This window comes from Dendrobates tinctorius, unplaced genomic scaffold (assembly GCF_039654945.1).
Source record: "Dendrobates tinctorius isolate UK_male_01 unplaced genomic scaffold, ASM3965494v1 ptg000136l, whole genome shotgun sequence".
Classification (NCBI taxonomy): Eukaryota; Metazoa; Chordata; class Amphibia; order Anura; family Dendrobatidae; genus Dendrobates; species Dendrobates tinctorius.
In genome coordinates, this window is record NW_027361804.1 from 5,163,068 (window position 1) to 5,190,188 (window position 27,121).

At 47.6% G+C, this 27,121-nt stretch overlaps 1 protein-coding gene across 1 annotated transcript in view; it reads left to right on the plus strand.

Moving 5' to 3' along the window:
* The first annotated feature begins 404 nt into the window (after nucleotides 1–404).
* The window catches only part of WNT5B (Wnt family member 5B), a 122,837-nt gene continuing 96,120 nt past the window's right edge, over nucleotides 405–27,121 (plus strand). Inside the window, exon 1 of the mRNA XM_073544170.1 lies at nucleotides 405–855. Within this exon, the coding sequence (XP_073400271.1) occupies nucleotides 775–855 (81 nt within the window). The 5' untranslated portion in view covers nucleotides 405–774. The remainder of the gene's footprint in view (nucleotides 856–27,121) is intronic.

Sequence of the window (27,121 nt, forward strand, 5' to 3'; positions counted from 1 at the left end):
CTCAGCGACGTCACACATTACACCTCAGTGACGTCACACATTACACCTCAGTGACGTCACGTCACACATTATACCTCAGTGACGTCACACATTACACCTCAGTGACGTCACACATTACACCTCGGCGTCGTCACACATTACACCTCAGTGACGTCACACACTACACCTCAGTGACGTCACACACTACACCTCAGTGACGTCACACTTTACACCTCTGACGTCATCGCTATCCTCGCAGCTCATCACCTTCTGTCACCTGCGCTCTGCACCGAGCGGCGCCTCTGAGGGGCGGGGATAAGGCACATGGGCGGGGTTCCATTACTTTGTGGGAGTGGCCGCTAGATAATGGGCGGGGACATACGGAGGGGCGTGGTTTTAGAGTTACGGCTCCTAGCGAAACAAGTTCTCATCTGTGGAGTGCGGGACGGAGACGGACACCGGGGAGAGGACCGGAGACACGGGGGAAAACCGGGGGGAGAACAGAGTCACCGGGGAGAGGACCGGAGACACGGGGGAAAACCGGGGGGAGAACAGAGTCACCGGGGAGAGGACCGGAGACACGGGGGAAAACCGGGGAGAGGACCGGACACATCGGGAGCTGAGAGTGAGGAACTTACCGGAGATTGGGAGCGGAGACACCGCGGACCAGGAGTGAATCCAGGGGCCGTCACCGTGTACCGGGAGCCCGGACTACTCCGGGGATTGTACGTTCCTGATCTAGGACCGGACTATGCCGCCCGCCGCCCGGTGACCTGCGGGTGTCGCCAGCAGTGGATGTATCTGTGCGCGGCGTCCTGTTGTGTCGGATTTGGGAGCCTGAATCATCCCCCGAGGAGGAGACCCCCTGACATGCAGGTAAGGACCCCAGTACCGGAGCCCAGACCCCCGTCACTGACCGGCAGCCCCCCGAGTGTAAGAGCGTCCAGACCGCGTCACTGACCGGCAGCCCCCCGAGTGTAAGAGCGTCCAGAGCCCGTCACTGACCGGCAGCCCCCCGAGTGTAAGAGCGTCCAGACCGCGTCACTGACCGGCAGCCCCCCGAGTGTAAGAGCGTCCAGAGCCCGTCACTGACCGGCAGCCCCCCCGAGTGTAAGAGCGTCCAGACCGCGTCACTGACCGGCAGCCCCCCGAGTGTAAGAGCGTCCAGACCGCGTCACTGACCGGCAGCCCCCCGAGTGTAAGAGCGTCCAGACCGCGTCACTGACCGGCAGCCCCCCGAGTGTAAGAGCGTCCAGACCGCGTCACTGACCGGCAGCCCCCCGAGTGTAAGAGCGTCCAGACCCCGTCACTGACCGGCAGCCCCCCGAGTGTAAGAGCGTCCAGAGCCCAGACCCCGTCACTGACCGGCAGCCCCCCGAGTGTAAGAGCGTCCAGAGCCCAGACCCCGTCACTGACCGGCAGCCCCCCGAGTGTAAGAGCGTCCAGACCGCGTCACTGACCGGCAGCCCCCCCGAGTGTAAGAGCGTCCAGAGCACGTCACTGACCGGCAGCCCCCCGAGTGTAAGAGCGTCCAGAGCCCGTCACTGACCGGCAGCCCCCCGAGTGTAAGAGCGTCCAGAGCCCGTCACTGACCGGCAGCCCCCCGAGTGTAAGAGCGTCCAGAGCCCGTCACTGACCGGCAGCCCCCCGAGTGTAAGAGCGTCCAGAGCCCGTCACTGACCGGCAGCCCCCCGAGTGTAAGAGCGTCCAGAGCCCGTCACTGACCGGCAGCCCCCCGAGTGTAAGAGCGTCCAGACCGCGTCACTGACCGGCAGCCCCCCGAGTGTAAGAGCGTCCAGACCGCGTCACTGACCGGCAGCCCCCCGAGTGTAAGAGCGTCCAGAGCCCGTCACTGACCGGCAGCCCCCCGAGTGTAAGAGCGTCCAGACCGCGTCACTGACCGGCAGCCCCCCCGAGTGTAAGAGCGTCCAGACCGCGTCACTGACCGGCAGCCCCCCCGAGTGTAAGAGCGTCCAGACCGCGTCACTGACCGGCAGCCCCCCCGAGTGTAAGAGCGTCCAGAGCCCAGAGCCCGTCACTGACCGGCAGCCCCCCGAGTGTAAGAGCGTCCAGACCGCGTCACTGACCGGCAGCCCCCCCGAGTGTAAGAGCGTCCAGAGCCCAGACCCCGTCACTGACCGGCAGCCCCCCGAGTGTAAGAGCGTCCAGAGCCCAGACCCCATCACTGACCGGCAGCCCCCCGAGTGTAAGAGCGTCCAGAGCCCAGACCCCGTCACTGACCGGCAGCCCCCCGAGTGTAAGAGCGTCCAGAGCCCAGACCCCGTCACTGACCGGCAGCCCCCCGAGTGTAAGAGCGTCCAGACCGCGTCACTGACCGGCAGCCCCCCCGAGTGTAAGAGCGTCCAGAGCCCGTCACTGACCGGCAGCCCCCCGAGTGTAAGAGCGTCCAGAGCCCGTCACTGACCGGCAGCCCCCCGAGTGTAAGAGCGTCCAGAGCACGTCACTGACCGGCAGCCCCCCGAGTGTAAGAGCGTCCAGAGCCCGTCACTGACCGGCAGCCCCCCGAGTGTAAGAGCGTCCAGAGCACGTCACTGACCGGCAGCCCCCCGAGTGTAAGAGCGTCCAGAGCCCGTCACTGACCGGCAGCCCCCCGAGTGTAAGAGCGTCCAGAGCCCGTCACTGACCGGCAGCCCCCCGAGTGTAAGAGCGTCCAGACCCCATCACTGACCGGCAGCCCCCCCAAGTGTAAGAGCGTCCAGAGCCCAGACCCCGTCACTGACCGGCAGCCCCCCGAGTGTAAGAGCGTCCAGACCCCATCACTGACCGGCAGCCCCCCAAGTGTAAGAGCGTCCGGAGCCCAGACCCCGTCAATGACCGGCAGCCCCCCCCGAGTGTAAGAGCGTCCGGAGCCCAGACCCCGTCACTGACCGGAAGCCCCCTGAGTGTAAGAGCGTCCAGCGCTCAGACCCCGTCACTGACCGGCAGCCCCCCGAGTGTAAGAGCGTCCGGAGCCCTTTCCCCTTCCCTGAGGTTATTGGTCTTTATCCCCCTCCTCTCATCTGGTGTAATGTCTGTACCCACCTTCCAGTTTGGGGTCTATAGAATCCCCCTTTGAAATGAGGTTTGTTCCCTTACTTCATGTTAGAATTTTTATACCCCTCTCCTCGCTTGTGGTTTGGACCCCTTTTCCACATCCAGCATAAGTCTGTGCCCCCCCCCCCCCAGTGGTCTGTTGTGTGTCCCCCTCTCTCTCTCTCCCCTCCGGTCTGTGTGTCCCCCCCTCTCTCTCTCCCCTCCGGTCTGTGTGCCCCCCCCCCCTCTCTCTCCCCCTCCGGTCTGTGTGTCCCCTCTCTCTCTCTCCCCTCCGGTCTGTGTGTCCCCCCCCTCTCTCTCTCTCTCTCTCCCCTCCGGTCTGTGTGTCCCCCCCCCCTCTCTCTCTCTCTCTCTCTCCCCCCTCCGGTCTGTGTGTCCCCCCCCCTCTCTCTCTCTCTCTCTCTCTCTCTCCCCTCCGGTCTGTGTGTCCCCCCCCTCTCTCTCTCTCTCTCTCTCCCCTCCGGTCTGTGTGTCCCCCCCTCTCTCTCTCTCTCTCTCTCCCCTCCGGTCTGTGTGTCCCCCCCTCTCTCTCTCTCTCTCTCTCTCTCCCCTCCGGTCTGTGTCCCCCCCTCTCTCTCTCTCTCCCCTCCGGTCTGTGTGTCCCCCCCTCTCTCTCTCTCTCTCCCCTCCGGTCTGTGTCCCCCCCCCCTCTCTCTCTCTCTCTCTCTCCCCTCCGGTCTGTGTGTCCCCCCCTCTCTCTCTCTCTCCCCTCCGGTCTGTGTGTCCCCCCCTCTCTCTCTCCCCTCCGGTCTGTGTGTCCCCCCCTCTCTCTCTCTCTCTCTCTCTCCCCTCCGGTCTGTGTCCCCCCCCTCTCTCTCTCTCTCCCCTCCGGTCTGTGTCCCCCCCCTCTCTCTCTCTCCCCTCCGGTCTGTGTGTCCCCCCCTCTCTCTCTCTCTCCCCTCCGGTCTGTGTGTCCCCCCCTCTCTCTCTCTCTCCCCTCCGGTCTGTGTGTCCCCCCCCTCTCTCTCTCTCTCTCCCCTCCGGTCTGTGTGTCCCCCCCCTCTCTCTCTCTCTCTCCCCTCCGGTCTGTGTGTCCCCCCCCTCTCTCTCTCTCTCTCCCCTCCGGTCTGTGTGTCCCCCCCCTCTCTCTCTCTCTCCCCTCCGGTCTGTGTGTCCCCCCCCTCTCTCTCTCTCTCCCCTCCGGTCTGTGTGTCCCCCCCTCTCTCTCTCCCCTCCGGTCTGTGTGTCCCCCCCTCTCTCTCTCTCTCTTCCCTCCGGTCTGTGTGTCCCCCCCTCTCTCTCGCTCTCTCCCCTCCGGTCTGTGTGTCCCCCCCTCTCTCTCGCTCTCTCCCCTCCGGTCTGTGTGTCCCCCCCTCTCTCTCTCTCCCCTCCGGTCTGTGTGTCCCCCCCTCTCTCTCTCCCCTCCGGTCTGTGTGTCCCCCCCCTCTCTCTCCCCTCCGGTCTGTGTGTCCCCCCCCCCCTCTCTCTCTCTCTCCCCTCCGGTCTGTGTGTCCCCCCCCCCCTCTCTCTCTCTCCCCTCCGGTCTGTGTGTCCCCCCCCTCTCTCTCTCTCTCTCTCTCTCCCCTCCGGTCTGTGTGTCCCCCCCCCCTCTCTCTCTCTCTCTCTCCCCTCCGGTCTGTGTGTCCCCCCCCCCTCTCTCTCTCTCTCTCTCCCCTCCGGTCTGTGTGTCCCCCCCCCCCTCTCTCTCTCTCTCCCCTCCGGTCTGTGTGTCCCCCACTCTCTCTCTCTCCCCTCCGGTCTGTGTGTCCCCCCCCCCCCTCTCTCTCTCTCTCCCCTCCGGTCTGTGTGTCCCCCACTCTCTCTCTCTCCCCTCCGGTCTGTGTGTCCCCCCCCTCTCTCTCTCTCCCTTCCGGTCTGTGTGTCCCCCCCCCCCCCTCTCTCTCTCTCTCTCTCCCCCCTCCGGTCTGTGTGTCCCCCCCCCCCTCTCTCTCTCTCTCTCCCCTCCGGTCTGTGTGTCCCCCCCCCCCTCTCTCTCTCTCTCTCTCCCCTCCGGTCTGTGTGTCCCCCCCCTCTCTCTCTCTCCCCTCCGGTCTGTGTGTCCCCCCCCTCTCTCTCTCTCTCCCCTCCGGTCTGTGTGTCCCCCCCTCTCTCTCTCTCTCTCCCCTCCGGTCTGTGTGTCCCCCCCCCTCTCTCTCTCTCTCTCTCCCCTCCGGTCTGTGTGTCCCCCCCCCTCTCTCTCTCTCTCTCCCCTCCGGTCTGTGTGTCCCCCCCCCTCTCTCTCTCTCTCCCCTCCGGTCTGTGTGTCCCCCCCCCTCTCTCTCTCTCTCCCCTCCGGTCTGTGTGTCCCCCCCCCTCTCTCTCTCTCTCTCCCCCCTCCGGTCTGTGTGTCCCCCACTCTCTCTCTCTCTCTCCCCTCCGGTCTGTGTGTCCCCCCCCCCTCTCTCTCTCTCTCTCCCCTCCGGTCTGTGTGTCCCCCACTCTCTCTCTCTCCCCTCCGGTCTGTGTGTCCCCCTCTCTCTCTCTCTCTCTCCCCTCCGGTCTGTGTCCCCCCCCCCCCTCTCTCTCCCCTCCGGTCTGTGTGTCCCCCCCCCTCTCTCTCTCTCCCTTCCGGTCTGTGTGTCCCCCCCCCCCCCTCTCTCTCTCTCTCTCCCCTCCGGTCTGTGTCCCCCCCCCCCCCTCTCTCTCCCCTCCGGTCTGTGTGTCCCTCCCCCCGGTGGTCTGTTGTGTGTCCCCCCCCCCTCTCTCTCTCTCTCTCCCCTCCGGTCTGTGTGTCCCCCCCCCCCCCCCTCTCTCTCTCCCCTCCGGTCTGTGTGTCCCCCCCCCCCCTCTCTCTCTCCCCTCCGGTCTGTGTGTCCCCCCCCCTCTCTCTCTCCCCTCCGGTCTGTGTGTCCCTCCCCCCCGGTGGTCTGTTGTGTGTCCCCCCTCTCTCTCGCGTGCCCCGGTGGTCTGTGCGTCCCCCCCCTCTCTCTCGCGTGCCCCGGTGGTCTGTGCGTCCCCCCCCTCTCTCTCGCGCGCCCCGGTGGCCTGTGCGTCCCCCCTCTCTCTCGCGCGCCCCGGTGGTCTGTGCGTCCCCCCTCTCGCGCGCCCCGGTGGTCTGTGCGTCCCCTCTCTCGCGCGCCCCGGTGGTCTGTGCGTCCCCCCTCTCTCTCGCGCGCCCCGGTGGTCTGTGCGTCCCCCCTCTCTCTCGCGCGCCCCGGTGGTCTGTGCGTCCCCCCTTCTCTCTCGCCCCGGTGGTCTGTGCGTCCCCCCCTCTCTCTCGCGCGCCCCGGTGGTCTGTGCGTCCCCCCTCTCTCTCGCGCTCCCCGGTGGTCTGTGCGTCCCCCCTTCTCTCTCGCCCCGGTGGTCTGTGCGTCCCCCTCTCTCTCCCCAGTCTGTGGGCGCTGACAGATCCCGCCTGGTCCATGTCACCTTCTGGGAAAGCTGTGCTGACAAGTGTCCTGCTCGCCCGTCCTCCCCGGTCCCCTGTCTGTACAGACATTCCTGCCATCCATATTGGCGGTCACCCAGCTTTCCCAGGCAGCGGAGAGTTAAAACATTAACCCTTTAATCCCTGGCGGCTGCTGCTGCTTCTTTATGGTGTAAGAGCCATGTAGATCGTCTCTCAGGGTTGTCGGTTGAATTACGCGGTGCCCGAGAGTTGTCGGACTCGCTTATTGGCCGATAATCTGTGCTGCCGAAAGGGGCAAAAAACGCAAAGTTGCCATAGTAACGCGTCACATTACAGCCAGCCCCCTGTGCGGATTGTGGAGACCGGCTGTCGTCAGTGATGGAAACCGTCAGCAAGCTGGTCATTAGACCAAACCAAGCTCCTATAATGGGGGGACAGTGAGCGTCCCAGGTGCGTCCGAGCATGGTGATAACGAGCGTGGGGGGGCACAGGCCGACGAAGAAAGTCACAGCGGATTTATAGGCTTCTTTCCTGGTGAAATGGAAAATGCTAACGTCGCCCATAGCAACCAAACTAAAAGGAAAGTGAAACCTCGGCCCTTAGCAACCAAATCCTGGGAACCTAATTGGTTGCTAATAGCTTCCACTAACTGCCTTTGATTCGCCAACCAATCAGAGCTTAGCTTTTACTTTCTAACCGTCCTTGACGAGATATAACCTGTTTTCTGATTGGTTATTCTTGGTCACTGGTTACTATGGAGATTGATTCTCAATGGCGACGAACACAGGAGTCCACATGCGGTAAATTTACAGAGGCAGCAAGGTGTCGGTCGCTGCAGAAGGAAGGTTTCCTAAATATGATTGTTGTCAGAAAATAGTAACAAACCCTCAGCTGTGACTCTGAAAGTGAACAAAAATGGCGCCGTTCACTGACGGCAAGCAGAGATCTTAATTATGACAGAAAGCTACAAGAATGCGACCTCTGTGGCTCCAGAGACATCTACTGACAGCAGTGGACCGAAATCTGCACAACACCAGACACGTCTGGACCCTGCGCCCCTCCGGACCCTCCATAACATCACATATCCACCTTATCTAGTGTCTATTACTGAGGATTATCCAGAAAAGGAGAGGACGAGACCGTCAGAAATGGGGGAAACGGATCAAATAAGTGGTAAAAATATATAACTTCTATAATACTGCCCCCTATGTACAAGAATATAACTACTATAATACTGCCCCTATGTACAAGAATATAACTACTATAATACTGCTCCCTATGTACAAGAATATAACTACTATAATACTGCTCCTATGTACAAGAATATAACTACTATAATACTGCCCCCTATGTACAAGAATATAACTACTATAATACTGCCCCTATGTACAAGAATATAACTACTATAATACTGCTCCTATGTACAAGAATATAACTACTATAATACTGCTCCTATGTACAAGAATATAACTACTATAATACTGTCCCCTATGTACAAGAATATAACTACTATAATACTGCTCCTATATACAAGAATATAACTACTATAATACTGCCCCTATGTACAAGAATATAACTACTATAATACTGCCCCTATGTACAAGAATATAACTACTATAATACTGCTCCTATGTACAAGAATACAACTACTATAATACTGCCCCATGTACAAGAATATAACTACTATAATACTGCTCCTATATACAAGAATATAACTACTATAATACTGCCCCTATGTACAAGAATATAACTACTATAATACTGCCCCTATGTACAAGAATATAACTACTATAATACTGCTCCTATGTACAAGAATATAACTACTATAATACTGCCCCATGTACAAGAATATAACTACTATAATACTGCTCCTATGTACAAGAATATAACTACTATAATACTGCCCCATGTACAAGAATATAACTACTATAATACTGCTCCTATATACAAGAATATAACTACTATAATACTGCCCCTATGTACAAGAATATAACTACTATAATACTGCTCCTATGTACAAGAATATAACTACTATAATACTGCCCCTATATACAAGAATATAACTACTATAATACTGCTCCTATGTACAAGAATATAACTACTATAATACTGCTCCTATGTACAAGAATATAACTACTATAATACTGCCTCCTATGTACAAGAATACAACTACTATAATACTGCCCCCTATGTACAAGAATATAACTACTATAATACTGCTCCTATGTACAAGAATATAACTACTATAATACTGCCCCCTATGTACAAGAATATAACTACTATAATACTGCTCCTATGTACAAGAATATAACTACTATAATACTGCCCCCTATGTACAAGAATACAACTACTATAATACTGCCCCCTATGTACAAGAATATAACTACTATAATACTGCCTCCTATGTACAAGAATACAACTACTATAATACTGCCCCTATGTACAAGAATATAACTACTATAATACTGCTCCTATGTACAAGAATATAACTACTATAATACTGCTCCTATATACAAGAATATAACTACTATAATACTGCTCCTATGTACAAGAATATAACTATTATAATACTGCTCCTATGTACAAGAATACAACTACTATAATACTGCTCCTATGTACAAGAATATAACTACTATAATACTGCTCCTATATACAAGAATATAACTACTATAATACTGCTCCTATGTACAAGAATATAACTACTATAATACTGCTCCTATGTACAAGAATATAACTACTATAATACTGCCCCCTATGTACAAGAATATAACTACTATAATACTGCTCCTATATACAAGAATATAACTACTATAATACTGCTCCTATGTACAAGAATATAACTACTATAATACTGCACCCTATATACAAGAATATAACTACTATAATACTGCTCCTATATACAAGAATATAACTACTATAATACTGCCCCTATGTACAAGAATATAACTACCATTATACTGCCCCCTATGTACAAGAATATAACTACTATAATACTGCCCCTTATGTACAGGAATATAACTACTCTACTATAATACTGCTCCTATATACAAGAATATAACTACTATAATACTGCTCCTATGTACAAGAATATAACTATAATACTGCACCCTATATACAAGAATATAACTACTATAATACTGCACCCTATATACAAGAATATAACTACTATAATACTGCTCCTATATACAAGAATATAACTACTATAATACTGCCCCTATGTACAAGAATATAACTACCATTATACTGCCCCCTATGTACAAGAATATAACTACTATAATACTGCCCCTTATGTACAGGAATATAACTACTATAATACTGCTCCTATATACAAGAATATAACTACTATAATACTGCCCCCTATGTACAAGAATATAACTACTATAATACTGCCCGCTATGTACAAGAATATAACTACTATAATACTGCCCCCTATGTACAAGAATATAACTACTATAATACTGCCCCCTATGTACAAGAATATAACTACTATAATACTGCCCCTTATGTACAAGAATATAACTGCTATAATACTGCCCCTTATGTACAAGAATATAACTACTATAATACTGCTCCTATATACAAGAATATAACTACTATAATACTGCCCCCTATGTACAAGAATATAACTACTATAATACTGCCCCCTATGTACAAGAATATAACTACTATAATACTGCCCCTTATGTACAAGAATATAACTGCTATAATACTGCCCCTTATGTACAGGAATATAACTACTATAATACTGCTCCTATATACAAGAATATAACTACTATAATACTGCTCCTATGTACAAGAATATAACTATAATACTGCACCCTATATACAAGAATATAACTACTATAATACTGCCCCCTATGTACAAGAATATAACTACTATAATACTGCTCCTATATACAAGAATATAACTACTATAATACTGCTCCTATGTACAAGAATATAACTATAATACTGCACCCTATATACAAGAATATAACTACTATAATACTGCACCCTATATACAAGAATATAACTACTATAATACAGCTCCTATATACAAGAATATAACTACTATAATACTGCCCCTATGTACAAGAATATAACTACCATTATACTGCCCCCTATGTACAAGAATATAACTACTATAATACTGCCCCTTATGTACAGGAATATAACTACTATAATACTGCTCCTATATACAAGAATATAACTACTATAATACTGCCCCCTATGTACAAGAATATAACTACTATAATACTGCCCGCTATGTACAAGAATATAACTACTATAATACTGCCCCCTATGTACAAGAATATAACTACTATAATACTGCCCCCTATGTACAAGAATATAACTACTATAATACTGCCCCTTATGTACAAGAATATAACTGCTATAATACTGCCCCTTATGTACAAGAATATAACTACTATAATACTGCCCCCTATGTACAAGAATATAACTACTATAATACTGCCCCCTATGTACAAGAATATAACTACTATAATACTGCCCCTTATGTACAAGAATATAACTGCTATAATACTGCTCCTATGTACAAGAATATAACTACTATAATACTGCCCCTATGTACAAGAATATAACTACTATAATACTGCCCCCTATGTACAAGAATATAACTACTATAATACTGCCCCCTATGTACAAGAATATAACTACTATAATACTGCCCCCTATGTACAAGAATATAACTACTATAATACTGCCCCTTATGTACAAGAATATAACTACTATAATACTGCCCCTTTGTACAAGAATATAACTACTATAATACTGCCACTTATGTACAAGAATATAACTGCTATAATACTGCTCCTATGTACAAGAATATAACTACTATAATACTGCCCCCTATGTACAAGAATATAACTACTATAATACTGCCCCTATGTACAAGAATATAACTACTATAATACTGCCCCCTATGTACAAGAATATAACTACTATAGTACTGCCCCCTATGTACAAGAATATAACTACTATAATAATGCACTTATATACAGGAATATAACTACTATAATACTGCCCCATGTACAAGAATATAACTACTATAATACTGCTCCTATGTACAAGAATATAACTACTATAATACTGCCCCCTATGTACAAGAATATAACTACTATAATACTGCTCCTATGTACAAGAATATAACTACTATAATACTGCACCTATATACAGGAATATAACTACTATAATACTGCCCCCTATGTACAAGATTATAACTACTATAATTTTTTATATATTATTACCACTTCTCTTTTTTCTTTGCTGCTGACATTTCTTTTTCGCTTCTTTGTGTGACTGTGACAGATTGGTGACTGCAACTTCTCTTTTTAAGAAATTGAGTTTTTGTCTTGTGATTTTGCGTCTCGTAGTCATGCGCTGATGATGATCTGGCGTCTGCTGTCTGACCTGGATGCACTTGCTTCTATAGCGCCGTCATAATCCGTAGCGCTTTACAGACAGATCAGAACTAGTGATGAGCGAGTATACTCGTTGCTGGGGTGGTCTCCGAGTATTTTGGCGTGCTTGGAGATTGTTTAGTCTCAGCTGCATGATTAGCGACTTGTAGACAGGCTGAATACATGAAGGGATTTCCTAACATACAGGCATTCCTCACATGTATTCAGGCTGTCTAGCAGCCGCAAATCAAGCAGCTGAGACAATGAAAACTAAATCTCCGAGCACGCCAAAATACTCAGACATCACCCAAGCATGCTCGGGGAAACCTGAGCAACGAGTATACTCGTTCATCACTAATGAGAACCTAATTTTCAGGTGTCCGATCTTATTATAGAAGTTGTCATCTTAACCTTTTTCATACCAAAAATCCTGTAAAGTGATTTTTTAGAGTAATTTACATTGTTTGCATAGAAATATATCTTAAATTTTGTCTTGTGTGTCCCGACTGCCGGCAGCTTACGGACAGAATCGGTCTCCTTCCCCTCCTGGAAGCTGATCATTTAGTCTGTGTTGCTCAGTTTTCTGTAATCTCCCTCTAGTGGCAGCTGCAGGAAAACAGAATATTATAATTTATTGTCTAATTAAATTGTCTTTGGGCTAAAAAAAAAAAGTCTTGGGTGCTGAAATTGTGCAGCAAGTTATGTCTTTTGGTTCCCCGCAGTCTCCAGGAATAGTGAGTCCTTCTCTTCCCTATAGATTTAGCTTGGGAGCACTTTTGGGGAGCCGCACTGTAGATAAGGCAACGTCACAGATCCAGGGGGATATAAAAGCTTTAGGAAACCCCTCCATGAATCCCCAGTCTTATAAGGCCGCACTGCCGTCACCCAGAGGCGGAGAGCTCGAAGCGCGTTGTACAATTGAGGCTGAATCTTTTCTCATTCTGTTACTTGATTATTTTCTTCTTTGTATAGAAACTTTTTAATGGGTTTTATCTTTAAATATTCCCTCCTGCCCCCGGTGAAGAGGTCTGTAAAGCCCCCACACAATAGTGACTGGGCCGATGATCGTCCCTCCTACCGCCATAGATATTACTGTGGCGGTACTCCTCTCGGTTTTCTTCTATATTCTGGAGGCTTCTGTTTGAATTTCTGTCCCTTCATCCAGAAGAATCAGGAATGAGGATCAGACCCTGATATTGGGGGTCCGGGCTCCCAATCTCCATTCTACTTATTGGATAAGGTTGGGGTCTAGGCTCTGTCCGGCCCCTCATCTTCTCTCCGTTTCTGTATGGAGCTTGTGCGCTGGGCTCAGTCATGGGGGACAGGTAACGGCCATCAGCCGCAGATAGAGAAGTGCGATCCGTCACTGCACAGAGCACGTCTCCTCCAGAGTCAAGTGGTGGCGGCTTTACACCACTCCATCCGCCGCCCAGGATTGTGCTTGGTGATGTATGGCTGTGTGCAACTGCTCGGCCATGAAGTGATGGAGCCGGATGTTATACACCGGGGGGTGATGGAGCCGGATGTTATACACCGGCGGGTGATGGAGCCGGATGTTAGACACCGGCGGGTGATGGAGCCGGATGTTAGACACCGGCGGGTGATGGAGCCGGATGTTAGACACCGGCGGGTGATGGAGCCGGATGTTAGACACCGGCGGGTGATGGAGCCGAATGACCATCTGGATTTCAGTGACTGATTCTTTTATTTGTGGAGAACATATAACCACTACATTGGGCTTTGTATATAAGGAGCCCCCCCCCCCCATCACCACCGTGCACCACCATCCTGACATCTGACCGGGCGTCACCGTGCCACTGTCGTTAATTTATTCTTTCTTTTTTTAGTAACGCGTTTGTTTGGGAAATCGTCTAACTTTGATTATGATTTAACTTGAAAGGAAACAAGGTAAGAGGAGGAGCGGGGGTCTGCAAACACTGGAGATCAGGGGGCTTCCTGCCCCTAATAGATGAAAGGGCTGAGATAAAATAGATAAGGTGTAAGAGGAAAGGAGACACCTGATAGAAGCCATCAAATAATCAGGCACTGAGGCCGAGCAGGAGAGGAGGCTGCAGACAAAACTGATATTCTACTGCTTGTAGAGGACAAGGGACCCTCCATGTTTTATGACCGTACAAAGTGGTCTCAGTATCCTGTAATGACCCCGAGTTACCTCCTGTATTATACTCCAGAGCTGCACTCACTATTCTGCTGGTGCAGTCACTGTGTACATACATTACATTACTGATCCTGAGTTACATCCTGTATTATACTCCAGAGCTGCACTCACTATTCTGCTGGTGCAGTCACTGTGTACATACATTACATTACTGATCCTGAGTTACATCCTGTATTATACTACAGAGCTGCACTCACTATTCTGCTGGTGTAGTCACTGTGTACATACATTACTGATCCTGAGTTACATCCTGTATTATACCCCAGAGCTGCCCTCACTATTCTGCTGGTGCAATCACTGTGTACATACATTACTGATCCTGAGTTACATCCAGTATTATACTCCAGAGCTGCACTCACTATTCTGCTGGTGCAGTCACTATGTACATAGATTACATTACTGATCCTGAGCTACCTCCTGTATTATACTCCAGAGCTGCACTCACTATTCTGCTGGTGTAGTCACTGTGTACATACATTACATTACTGATCCTGAGTTACCACCTGTATTATACTCCAGAGCTGCACTCACTATTCTGCGGGTGCAGTCACTGTGTACATACATTACATTACTGATCCTGAGTTACATCCTGTATTATACCCCAGAGCTGCACTCACTATTCTGCTGGTGCAGTCACTGTGTACATACATTACATTACTGATCCTGAGTTACATCCTGTATTATACTCCAGAGCTGCACTCACTATTCTGCTGGTGCAGTCACTGTGTACATACATTACTGATCCTGAGTTACATCCTGTATTATACTCCAGAGCTGCACTCACTATTCTGCTGGTGCAGTCACTGTGTACATACATTACATTACTGATCCTGGGTTACATCCTGTATTATACTCCAGAGCTGCACTCACTATTCTGCTGGTGCAGTCACTGTGTACATACATTACTGATCCTGAGTTACATCCTGTATTATACCCCAGAGCTGCACTCACTATTCTGCTGGTGCAGTCACTGTGTACATACATTACTGATCCTGAGTTACATCCTGTATTATACCCCAGAGCTGCACTCACTATTCTGCTGGTGCAGTCACTGTGTACATACATTACTGATCCTGAGTTACATCCAGTATTATACTCCAGAGCTGCACTCACTATTCTGCTGGTGCAGTCACTATGTACATAGATTACATTACTGATCCTGAGCTACCTCCTGTATTATACTCCAGAGCTGCACTCACTATTCTGCTGGTGCAGTCACTGTGTACATACATTACATTACTGATCCTGAGCTACCTCCTGTATTATACCCCAGAGCTGCACTCACTATTCTGCTGGTGCAGTCACTGTGTACATACATTACATTACTGATCCTGAGTTACCACCTGTATTATACTCCAGAGCTGCACTCACTATTCTGCGGGTGCAGTCACTGTGTACATACATTACATTACTGATCCTGAGTTACATCCTGTATTATACTCCAGAGCGGCTTCAAGTTTGTAATATCACTTACACCTACGAATTATGAATTCAGCTCTGGAGTGACGTGGTGTGAGGTTTTGTTATACGACCACTGTTACTGTATGGCTGCTGCTAGTCTCCTATATGGCAGTAATGTATGTAATACGTGGTGGGCGCTGCCTGGCTCCATGTGGTCCTGTTTGGGTTCTTCCCTCCTGCCAGGGTGAGTGTTGAGCACTGCCGTGTGGCAGCTGTCTGCGCTGTCTGGGCACTGCCGTGTGGCAGCGGTCTGCGCTGTCTGGGCACTGCCGTGTGGCAGCGGTCTGCGCTGTCTGGGCACTGCCGTGTGGCAGCGGTCTGCGCTGTCTGGGCACTGCCGTGTGGCAGGCGCGTTGTACATGTATTAACACCTTGTGTGCCTGCCGCCTCCTGCAGATACATTTTTCTGTAGTGGGCTAATCCTGGCGGAGATGTCAGCCGTAATAAAAAGGATTTTTCAATGTGCACATGAACATGTTCTCTTCCCCCCCCCACCCCGTCCCACCCTCCGCTTCCTCCCCGGCCTCCATCGTCTCACATTGCTGAGGCTCCCCCTTTCCAGAGCCTCCCAGTTAATCTAGGACACATGTTGCCCCAAGTTTATAAACCTTGAGAGACATTGAATGAGTCTGGGCGGTGGAAGGGCGCAGGTTTGGGTCTAGGCGGTGGAGGGGCGCAGGTTTGGGTCTAGGCGGTGGAGGGGCGCAGGTTTGGGCGGTGGAGGGACATAGGTTTGGGTCTGGGTGGTGGAGGGACGTAGGTTTGGGTCTGGGTGGTGGAGGGGAGCAGGTTTGGGTCTGGGTGGTGGAGGGGCGCAGGTTTGGGTCTGGGCAGTGGAGGGGCGCAGGTTTGGGTCTGGGCAGTGGAGGGGCGCAGGTTTGGGTCTGGGCAGTGGAGGGGCGCAGGTTTGGGTCTGGGCAGTGGAGGGGCGCAGGTTTGGGTCTGGGCAGTGGAGGGGCGCAGGTTTGGGTCTGGGCAGTGGAGGGGCGCAGGTTTGGGTCTGGGCGGTGGAGGGACGCAGGTTTGGGTCTGGGTGGTGGAGGGGCGCAGGTTTGGGGTCTGGGCGGTGGAGGGGCGCAGGTTTGGCTCTGGGCGGTGGAGGGGCGCAGGTTTGGGTCTGGGCAGTGGAGGGACGCAGGTTTGGGTCTGGGTGGTGGTGGGGCGCAGGTTTGGGGTCTGGGCGGTGGAGGGGCGCAGGTTTGGCTCTGGGCGGTGGAGGGGCGCAGGTTTGGCTCTGGGCGGTGGAGGGGCGCAGGTTTGGGTCTGGGAATGTCCCCTCAGCATCTTCCATTCCTCGTGTCAGCAGCTAACAAACCTTTGTCCTTTGACCAAATTTCAGGCAGTTTTTCGTAAGGCAGATGCGTAACGCAGAGCTGGGGTCCAACCTTCCCGTTAACCCTGACCACCAATACATGGTGACTCCCCTATGGCTCCGGTGTAGGGGATGTTCTTATCCATAGGATGGGGGATTCTTACTGGTCATGGACATCTGCTGGGACCCCCGGTGGCCGTGAGAACGGAGGTCTGGAATTATGAGGCTGATGCTCTGCAGAACCTCTCCTGGGATGGAGTGAAAGTGCGCGCTCAGCCTCTGCTCCATTCATTGTCTACAGAACTGTCTAATTTTTTTGGTAGCTGAGAGCCCTATTCTTGTAATCAGTGACATCACAGCAGTAGGATCCCAGCAGTCCGGAGAAGAGGGGTCCCGAAGCACAAAAATAGCTTCTGTTGGTCCAAGTAGGTTGATCCTAAGGAGATAATTCTGTTCCTGTAGAATTATCCTTTTAAGCGATATCCTGTGAATCCAAATTTGTCTTGTGCACCATTTTCCTCCTTAGAGTCGCCACCTAGTGGCTGGGCTGCTCAGCAGCGCCACATGACTGCTTGCTGTTTTCTAAGCCCTTTGCTTGGACTCTGCACTTAATCCATTCCTTCTTGCTCCAGTTTCTTTTCCCCTCTAACCAGGGACTAAAGTTACGGCTACCAGTCTCCTGTCTCCTCTGACAACTGTTACCATAGTCCCCAGTAATTCCACAGTTGGTGTGCCTCCTCATCTGGAAGCTGTGAATATAGTTCTCATTATATTACTAGTTGGCCTTCTTCCCCCTCTGGTAGCTGGAAATAAACTAGACAGGAAGTGCTCATTTAGTCTCTTTCATCCTTTAGCAGCTTTAAATAAAGTACATACGGTAGTAAATTTCTTGGTCTCCTTCGCCCTCTGGCAGCTGTAAATGTTGTTCCCCATAAGTTACGTATGTAGTTTCCTACATCCTCTGACCACCCTAATTTAGTGCCAAATATGTTCCCCAGTCTGTCTCCTTATTCCTCTGGCAACTGTAAATATAGTCCCAAGTTGGTCTCCTTCACCCTCTGACAGCTGTAAATATAATTAGGTTTCCCTGCAACTAGTTATATAATAATTTGACCATACAGTCTGTGAAGAAGAATAGTAATGGCCTCTGCTTGGTGTCAGTGAATGAGTTCTCATTTATGAACAGAGTGTGCTGTTTATGTCGCCATCTTCCAGAACTGAATGTAACGTCACTGTCGGTTGATACATTGTTTCCGTTTCATTTACTGTATTTTTCATGAACCAGGAAGTTCAGGATGCACTCTGCTTTGGTCACATAGTGTCAATAAGAGTATCTAAGCCTACACACCCTCAGCCTGACTGCTGAGCTGTGTATCTAATCCTATCCTGTGTGATACTGACTGCTGAGCTGTGTATCTAATCCTATCCTGTGTGATACTGTCTCCTGAGCAGTGTATCTAATCCTCTCCTGTGTGATACTGACTGCTGAGCCGTGTATCTAATCCTCTCCTGTGTGAAACTGACTGCTGAGCCGTGTATCTAATCCTCTCCTGTGTGATACTGTCTGCTGAGCTGTGTATCTAATCCTCTCCTGTGTGATACTGTCTGCTGAGCTGTGTATCTAATCCTCTCCTGTGTGATACTGACTGCTGAGCCGTGTATCTAATCCTATCCTGTGTGATACTGACTGCTGAGCCGTGTATCTAATCCTATCCTGTGTGATACTGTCTCCTGAGCAGTGTATCTAATCCTCTCCTGTGTGATACTGACTGCTGAGCCGTGTATCTAATCCTCTCCTGTGTGATACTGACTGCTGAGCCGTGTATCTAATCCTCTCCTGTGTGATACTGTCTGCTGAGCCATGTATCTAATCCTCTCCTGTGTGATACTGGCTGCTGAGCCGTGTATCTAATCCTCTCCTGTGTGATACTGTCTGCTGAGCAGTGTATCTAATCCTCTCCTGTGTGATACTGACTGCTGAGCAGTGTATCTAATCCTCTCCTGTGTGATACTGACTGCTGAGCCGTGTATCTAATCCTCTCCTGTGTGATACTGACTGCTGAGCCGTGTATCTAATCCTCTCCTGTGTGATACTGACTGCTGAGCCGTGTATCTAATCCTCTCCTTTGTGATACTGACTGCTGAGCCGTGTATCTAATCCAAATGTGTGATACTGACTGCTGAGCCGTGTATCTAATCCTCTCCTGTGTGATACTGACTGCTGAGCCGTGTATCTAAATGTGTGATACTGTCTGCTGAGCCGTGTATCTAATCCTCTCCTGTGTGATACTGTCTGCTGAGCCGTGTATCTAATCCTCTCCTGTGTGATACTGTCTGCTGAGCCGTGTATCTAATCCTATCCTGTGTGATACTGTCTGCTGAGCCGTGTATCTAATCCTCTCCTGTGTGATACTGTCTGCTGAGCCGTGTATCTAATCCTCTACTGTGGGATACTGTCTGCTGAGCCGTGTATCTAATCCTCTCCTGTGTGATACTGTCTGCTGAGCCGTGTATCTAATCTGATCAAGTGTGAAATGTGCAGAGGATTCCTGGATGGACAAGAATGTGGATTATCCCGAGTGTCATGGAGGATGGAGGAGTCTGATCCCGAGAGAGCGAAGCAACTCCACATACCAGACAACACTCCAGACCCACAACTCACCCATGACACCTGCTAAACATGTAAGACCCCCATCATAGCCCCCCCCTCTCAGAACGGTGCTGTATACATCCATCAGAGGACACTGCTCCTATATACACTGCTCAGTACCACTCCTCCTGTCCTGTATATATACACTGCACAGTACCACTCCTCCTGTATATATACACTGCACAGTACCACTCCTCCTGTATATACACACTGCACAGTACCACTCCTGTATATATACACTGCACAGTACCACTTCTCCTGTATATATATATATACACTGCACAGTACCACTCCTCCTGTATATATACACTGCACAGTACCACTCCTCCTGTATATATACACTGCACAGTACCACTTCTCCTGTATATATACACTGCACAGTACCACTCCTCCTGTATATATACACTGCACAGTACCACTCCTCCTGTATATATACACTGCACAGTACCACTCCTGTATATATACACTGCACAGTACCACTTCTCCTGTATATATACTGCACAGTACCACTCCTCCTGTATATATACACTGCACAGTACCACTCCTCCTGTGTATATATACACTGCACAGAACCCCTCCTCCTGTATATACACTGCACAGTACCACTCCTCCTGTATATATACACTGCACAGTACCACTCCTCCTGTATATATACACTGCACAGTACCACTCCTCCTGTATATATACACTGCACAGTACCGCTCCTCCTGTATATATACACTGCACAGTACCGCTCCTCCTGTATATATACACTGCACAGAACCCCTCCTCCTGTATATACACTGCACAGTACCACTCCTCCTGTATATATACACTGCACAGTACCACTTCTACTGTATATATATACACTGCACAGTACCACTCCTCCTGTATATATACACCGCACAGTACCACTCCTCCTGTATATATACACAGCACAGTACCACTCCTCCTGTATATATACACAGCACAGTACCGCTCCTCCTGTATATATACACTGCACAGTACCGCTCCTCCTGTATATATACACTGCACAGTACCGCTCCTCCTGTATATATACACTGCACAGTACCCCTCCTCCTGTATATACACTGCACAGTACCACTCCTCCTGTATATATACACTGCACAGTACCACTTCTACTGTATATATATACACCGCACAGTACCACTCCTCCTGTATATATACACCGCACAGTACCACTCCTCCTGTATATATACACAGCACAGTACCACTCCTCCTGTATATATACACAGCACAGTACCACTCCTCCTGTATATATACACTGCACAGTACCGCTCCTCCTGTATATATACACTGCACAGTACCGCTCCTCCTGTATATATACACTGCACAGTACCGCTCCTCCTGTATATATACACTGCACAGCACCGCTCCTCCTGTATATATACACTGCACAGTACCGCTCCTCCTGTATATATACACTGCACAGTACCACTCCTCCTGTATATATACACTGCACAGTACCGCTCCTCCTGTATATATACACTGCACAGTACCGCTCCTCCTGTATATATACACTGCACAGTACCCCTCCTCCTGTATATATACACTGCACAGTACCCCTCCTCCTGTATATATACACTGCACAGTACCCCTCCTCCTGTATATATACACTGCACAGTACCACTCCTCCTGTATATATACACTGCACAGTACCGCTCCTCCTGTATATATACACACTGCACAGTACCACTCCTCCTGTATATATACACTGCACAGTACCCCTCCTCCTGTATATATACACTGCACAGTACCCCTCCTCCTGTATATATACACTGCACAGTACCACTCCTCCTGTATATATACACTGCACAGTACCACCCCTCCTGTATATATACACTGCACAGTACCACTCCTCCTGTATATATACACTGCACAGTACCACTCCTCCTGTATATATACACTGCACAGTACCACTCCTCCTGTATATATACACTGCACAGTACCACTCCTCCTGTATATATACACTGCACAGTACCACTCCTCCTGTATATATACACTGCACAGTACCGCTCCTCCTGTATATATACACTGCACAGTACCGCTCCTCCTGTATATATACACACTGCACAGTACCGCTCCTCCTGTATATATACACACTGCACAGTACCACTCCTCCTGTATATATACACACTGCACAGTACCACTCCTCCTGTATATATACACTGCACAGTACCACTCCTCCTGTATATATACACTGCACAGTACCACTCCTCCTGTATATATACACTGCACAGTACCACTCCTCCTGTATATATACACTGCACAGTACCACTCCTCCTGTATATATACACTGCACAGTACCACTCCTCCTGTATATATACACTGCACAGTACCACTCCTCCTGTATATATACACTGCACAGTACCGCTCCTCCTGTATATATACACTGCACAGTACCACTCCTCCTGTATATATACACTGCACAGTACCGCTCCTCCTGTATATATACACACTGCACAGTACCACTCCTCCTGTATATATACACACTGCACAGTACCGCTCCTCCTGTATATATACACTGCACAGTACCACTCCTCCTGTATATATACACTGCACAGTACCACTCCTCCTGTATATATACACTGCACAGTACCGCTCCTCCTGTATATATACACTGCACAGTACCACTCCTCCTGTATATACACACTGCACAGTACCGCTCCTCCTGTATATATACACTGCACAGTACCACCCCTCCTGTATATATACACTGCACAGTACCACCCCTCCTGTATATATACACTGCACAGTACCACTCCTCCTGTATATATACACTGCACAGTACCACTCCTCCTGTATATATACACTGCACAGTACCACTCCTCCTGTATATATACACTGCACAGTACCACTCCTCCTGTATATATACACTGCACAGTACCACTCCTCCTGTATATATACACTGCACAGTACCACTCCTCCTGTATATATACACTGCACAGTACCACTCCTCCTGTATATATACACTGCACAGTACCACTCCTCCTGTATATATACACTGCACAGTACCACCCCTCCTGTATATATACACTGCACAGTACCACTCCTCCTGTATATATACACTGCACAGTACCACTCCTCCTGTATATATACACTGCACAGTACCACTCCTCCTGTATATATACACTGCACAGTACCACTCCTCCTGTATATATACACTGCACAGTACCACTCCTCCTGTATATATACACTGCACAGTACCGCTCCTCCTGTATATATACACTGCACAGTACCGCTCCTCCTGTATATATACACACTGCACAGTACCGCTCCTCCTGTATATATACACACTGCACAGTACCACTCCTCCTGTATATATACACACTGCACAGTACCACTCCTCCTGTATATATACACTGCACAGTACCACTCCTCCTGTATATATACACTGCACAGTACCACTCCTCCTGTATATATACACTGCACAGTACCACTCCTCCTGTATATATACACTGCACAGTACCACTCCTCCTGTATATATACACTGCACAGTACCACTCCTCCTGTATATATACACTGCACAGTACCGCTCCTCCTGTATATATACACTGCACAGTACCACTCCTCCTGTATATATACACTGCACAGTACCGCTCCTCCTGTATATATACACACTGCACAGTACCACTCCTCCTGTATATATACACACTGCACAGTACCGCTCCTCCTGTATATATACACTGCACAGTACCACTCCTCCTGTATATATACACTGCACAGTACCACTCCTCCTGTATATATACACTGCACAGTACCACTCCTCCTGTATATATACACTGCACAGTACCACTCCTCCTGTATATATACACTGCACAGTACCACTCCTCCTGTATATACACACTGCACAGTACCGCTCCTCCTGTATATATACACACTGCACAGTACCGCTCCTCCTGTATATATACACTGCACAGTACCACTCCTCCTGTATATATACACTGCACAGTACCACTCCTCCTGTATATATACACTGCACAGTACCGCTCCTCCTGTATATATACACTGCACAGTACCACTCCTCCTGTATATATACACTGCACAGTACCGCTCCTCCTGTATATATACACACTGCACAGTACCACTCCTCCTGTATATATACACACTGCACAGTACCACTCCTCCTGTATATATACACTGCACAGTACCACTCCTCCTGTATATATACACTGCACAGTACCACTCCTCCTGTATATATACACTGCACAGTACCACTCCTCCTGTATATATACACTGCACAGTACCGCTCCTCCTGTATATATACACACTGCACAGTACCACTCCTCCTGTATATATACACACTGCACAGTACCGCTCCTCCTGTATATATACACTGCACAGTACCACTCCTCCTGTATATATACACTGCACAGTACCACTCCTCCTATATACTCCTCTGGTGCTCTCTGGGTGATGGACAGTCTCTCTGTTCTCTTTCCCACCATCACTTCCTCAGTTAACCCTTTCATAAGAGAGAGACCAGGGGGATTAGCTGTGGATCACAGGCAGAGCTGCCATATACAGGTCTCTGATTGTAGGGGTTTTTTTTGGAGTGGATTGACATCTTTGTGACGAGATGCAGAAATGGTGGAGACCAAGTCCAGATAGTGCGGAGAGGCTGCTGTGTGTGATACGTCCGCTGCAGGAAGGACTTTTATTTTATTCTGTCAATTAGCTTGTTACCAGATTAATTCATTTCTCAGCGCATCGTCTGTTCTCCTCCATGTTGTCAGCAGGAAGCATCCAGACCTCATATATGCACCGACCGGGGGAGTCGGAAAATTCTGGAGAAATCTGGAGCCTGTGGGGCGGGAGTAATTACACAAATTGTGGGCGACTGAGAACATAATTCCTAAAGAACAAAACCGACTGCAAGAGAAAAATCTCCAATTTTTTCAATCATAGGGGGCAGTATTATAGTAGTTATATTCTTGTACATAGGGGGCAGTATTATAGTAGTTATATTCTTGTACATAGGGGCAGTATTATAGTAGTTATATTCTTGTACATAGGAGCAGTATTATAGTAGTTATATTCTTGTACATAGGAGCAGTATTATAGTAGTTATATTCTTGTACATAGGGGCAGTATTATAGTAGTTATATTCTTGTACATAGGGGACAGTATTATAGTAGTTATATTCTTGTACATAGGGGGCAGTATTATAGTAGTTATATTCTTGTACATAGGGGCAGTATTATAGTAGTTATATTCTTGTACATAGGGGGCAGTATTATAGTAGTTATATTCTTGTACATAGGGGACAGTATTATAGTAGTTATATTCTTGTACATAGGAGCAGTATTATAGTAGTTATATTCTTGTACATAGGGGCAGTATTATAGTAGTTATATTCTTGTACATAGGAGCAGTGTTATAGTAGTTATATTCTTGTACATAGGGGCAGTATTATAGTAGTTATATTGTTGTACATAGGCGCAGTATTATAGTAGTTATATTCTTGTACATGGGGCAGTATTATAGTAGTTATATTCTTGTACATAGGGGGCAGTATTATAGTAGTTATATTCTTGTACATAGGGGGCAGTATTATAGTAGTTATATTCTTGTACATAGGGGCAGTATTATAGTAGTTATATTGTTGTACATAGGTGCAGTATTATAGTAGTTATATTCTTGTACATGGGGCAGTATTATAGTAGTTATATTCTTGTACATAGGGGGCAGTATTATAGTAGTTATATTCTTGTACATAGGGGGCAGTATTATAGTAGTTATATTCTTGTACATAGGGGCAGTATTATAGTAGTTATATTCTTGTACATAGGAGCAGTATTATAGTAGTTATATTCTTGTACATAGGGGGCAGTATTATAGTAGTTATATTCTTGTACATAGGGGGCAGTATTATAGTAGTTATATTCTTGTACATAGGAGCAGTATTATAGTAGTTATATTCTTGTACATAGGGGCAGTATTATAGTAGTTATATTGTTGTACATAGGCGCAGTATTATAGTAGTTATATTCTTGTACATGGGGCAGTATTATAGTAGTTATATTCTTGTACATAGGGGGCAGTATTATAGTAGTTATATTCTTGTACATAGGGGGCAGTATTATAGTAGTTATATTCTTGTACATAGGGGGCAGTATTATAGTAGTTATATTCTTGTACATAGGGGGCAGTATTATAGTAGTTATATTCTTGTACATAGGGGGCAGTATTATAGTAGTTGTATTCTTGTACATAGGGGGCAGTATTATAGTAGTTATATTCTTGTACATAGGGGGCAGTATTATAGTAGTTATATTCTTGTACATAGGGGGCAGTATTATAGTAGTTATATTCTTGTACATAGGGGCAGTATTATAGTAGTTATATTGTTGTACATAGGCGCAGTATTATAGTAGTTATATTCTTGTACATGGGGCAGTATTATAGTAGTTATATTCTTGTACATAGGGGGCAGTATTATAGTAGTTATATTCTTGTACATAGGGGGCAGTATTATAGTAGTTATATTCTTGTACATAGGGGGCAGTATTATAGTAGTTATATTCTTGTACATAGGGGGCAGTATTATAGTAGTTATATTCTTGTACATAGGGGGCAGTATTATAGTAGTTATATTCTTGTACATAGGGGCAGTATTATAGTAGTTATATTGTTGTACATAGGCGCAGTATTATAGTAGTTATATTCTTGTACATGGGGCAGTATTATAGTAGTTATATTCTTGTACATAGGGGGCAGTATTATAGTAGTTATATTCTTGTACATAGGGGGCAGTATTATAGTAGTTATATTCTTGTACATAGGGGGCAGTATTATAGTAGTTATATTCTTGTACATAGGGACAGTATTATAGTAGTTATATTCTTGTACATAGGGGGCAGTGTTATAGTAGTTATATTCTTGTACATGGGGCAGTATTATAGTAGTTATATTCTTGTACATAGGGGCAGTATTATAGTAGTTATATTCTTATACATAGGGGCAGTATTATAGTAGTTATATTCTTGTACATAGGAGCAGTATTATAGTAGTTATATTCTTGTACATAGGGGGCAGTATTATAGTAGTTATATTCTTGTACATAGGGGCAGTATTATAGTAGTTATATTCTTATACATAGGGGCAGTATTATAGTAGTTATATTCTTGTACATAGGGAGCAGTATTATAGTAGTTATATTCTTGTACATAGGGGGCAGTATTATAGAAGTTATATTCTTGTACATAGGGGGCAGTATTATAGTAGTTATATTCTTGTACATAGGGGCAGTATTATAGTAGCTATATTCTTGTACATAGGAGCAGTAGTATAGTAGCTATATTCTTGTACATAGGGGCAGTATTATAGTAGTTATATTCTTGTACATAGGGGGCAGTATTATAGTAGTTATATTCTTGTACATAGGGGGCAGTATTATAGTAGTTATATTCTTGTACATAGGGGCAGTATTATAGTAGTTATATTGTTGTACATAGGCGCAGTATTATAGTAGTTATATTCTTGTACATGGGGCAGTATTATAGTAGTTATATTCTTGTACATAGGGGGCAGTATTATAGTAGTTATATTCTTGTACATAGGGGGCAGTATTATAGTAGTTATATTCTTGTACATAGGGGGCAGTATTATAGTAGTTATATTCTTGTACATAGGGGGCAGTATTATAGTAGTTATATTCTTGTACATAGGGGCAGTATTATAGTAGTTATATTGTTGTACATAGGCGCAGTATTATAGTAGTTATATTCTTGTACATGGGGCAGTATTATAGTAGTTATATTCTTGTACATAGGGGGCAGTATTATAGTAGTTA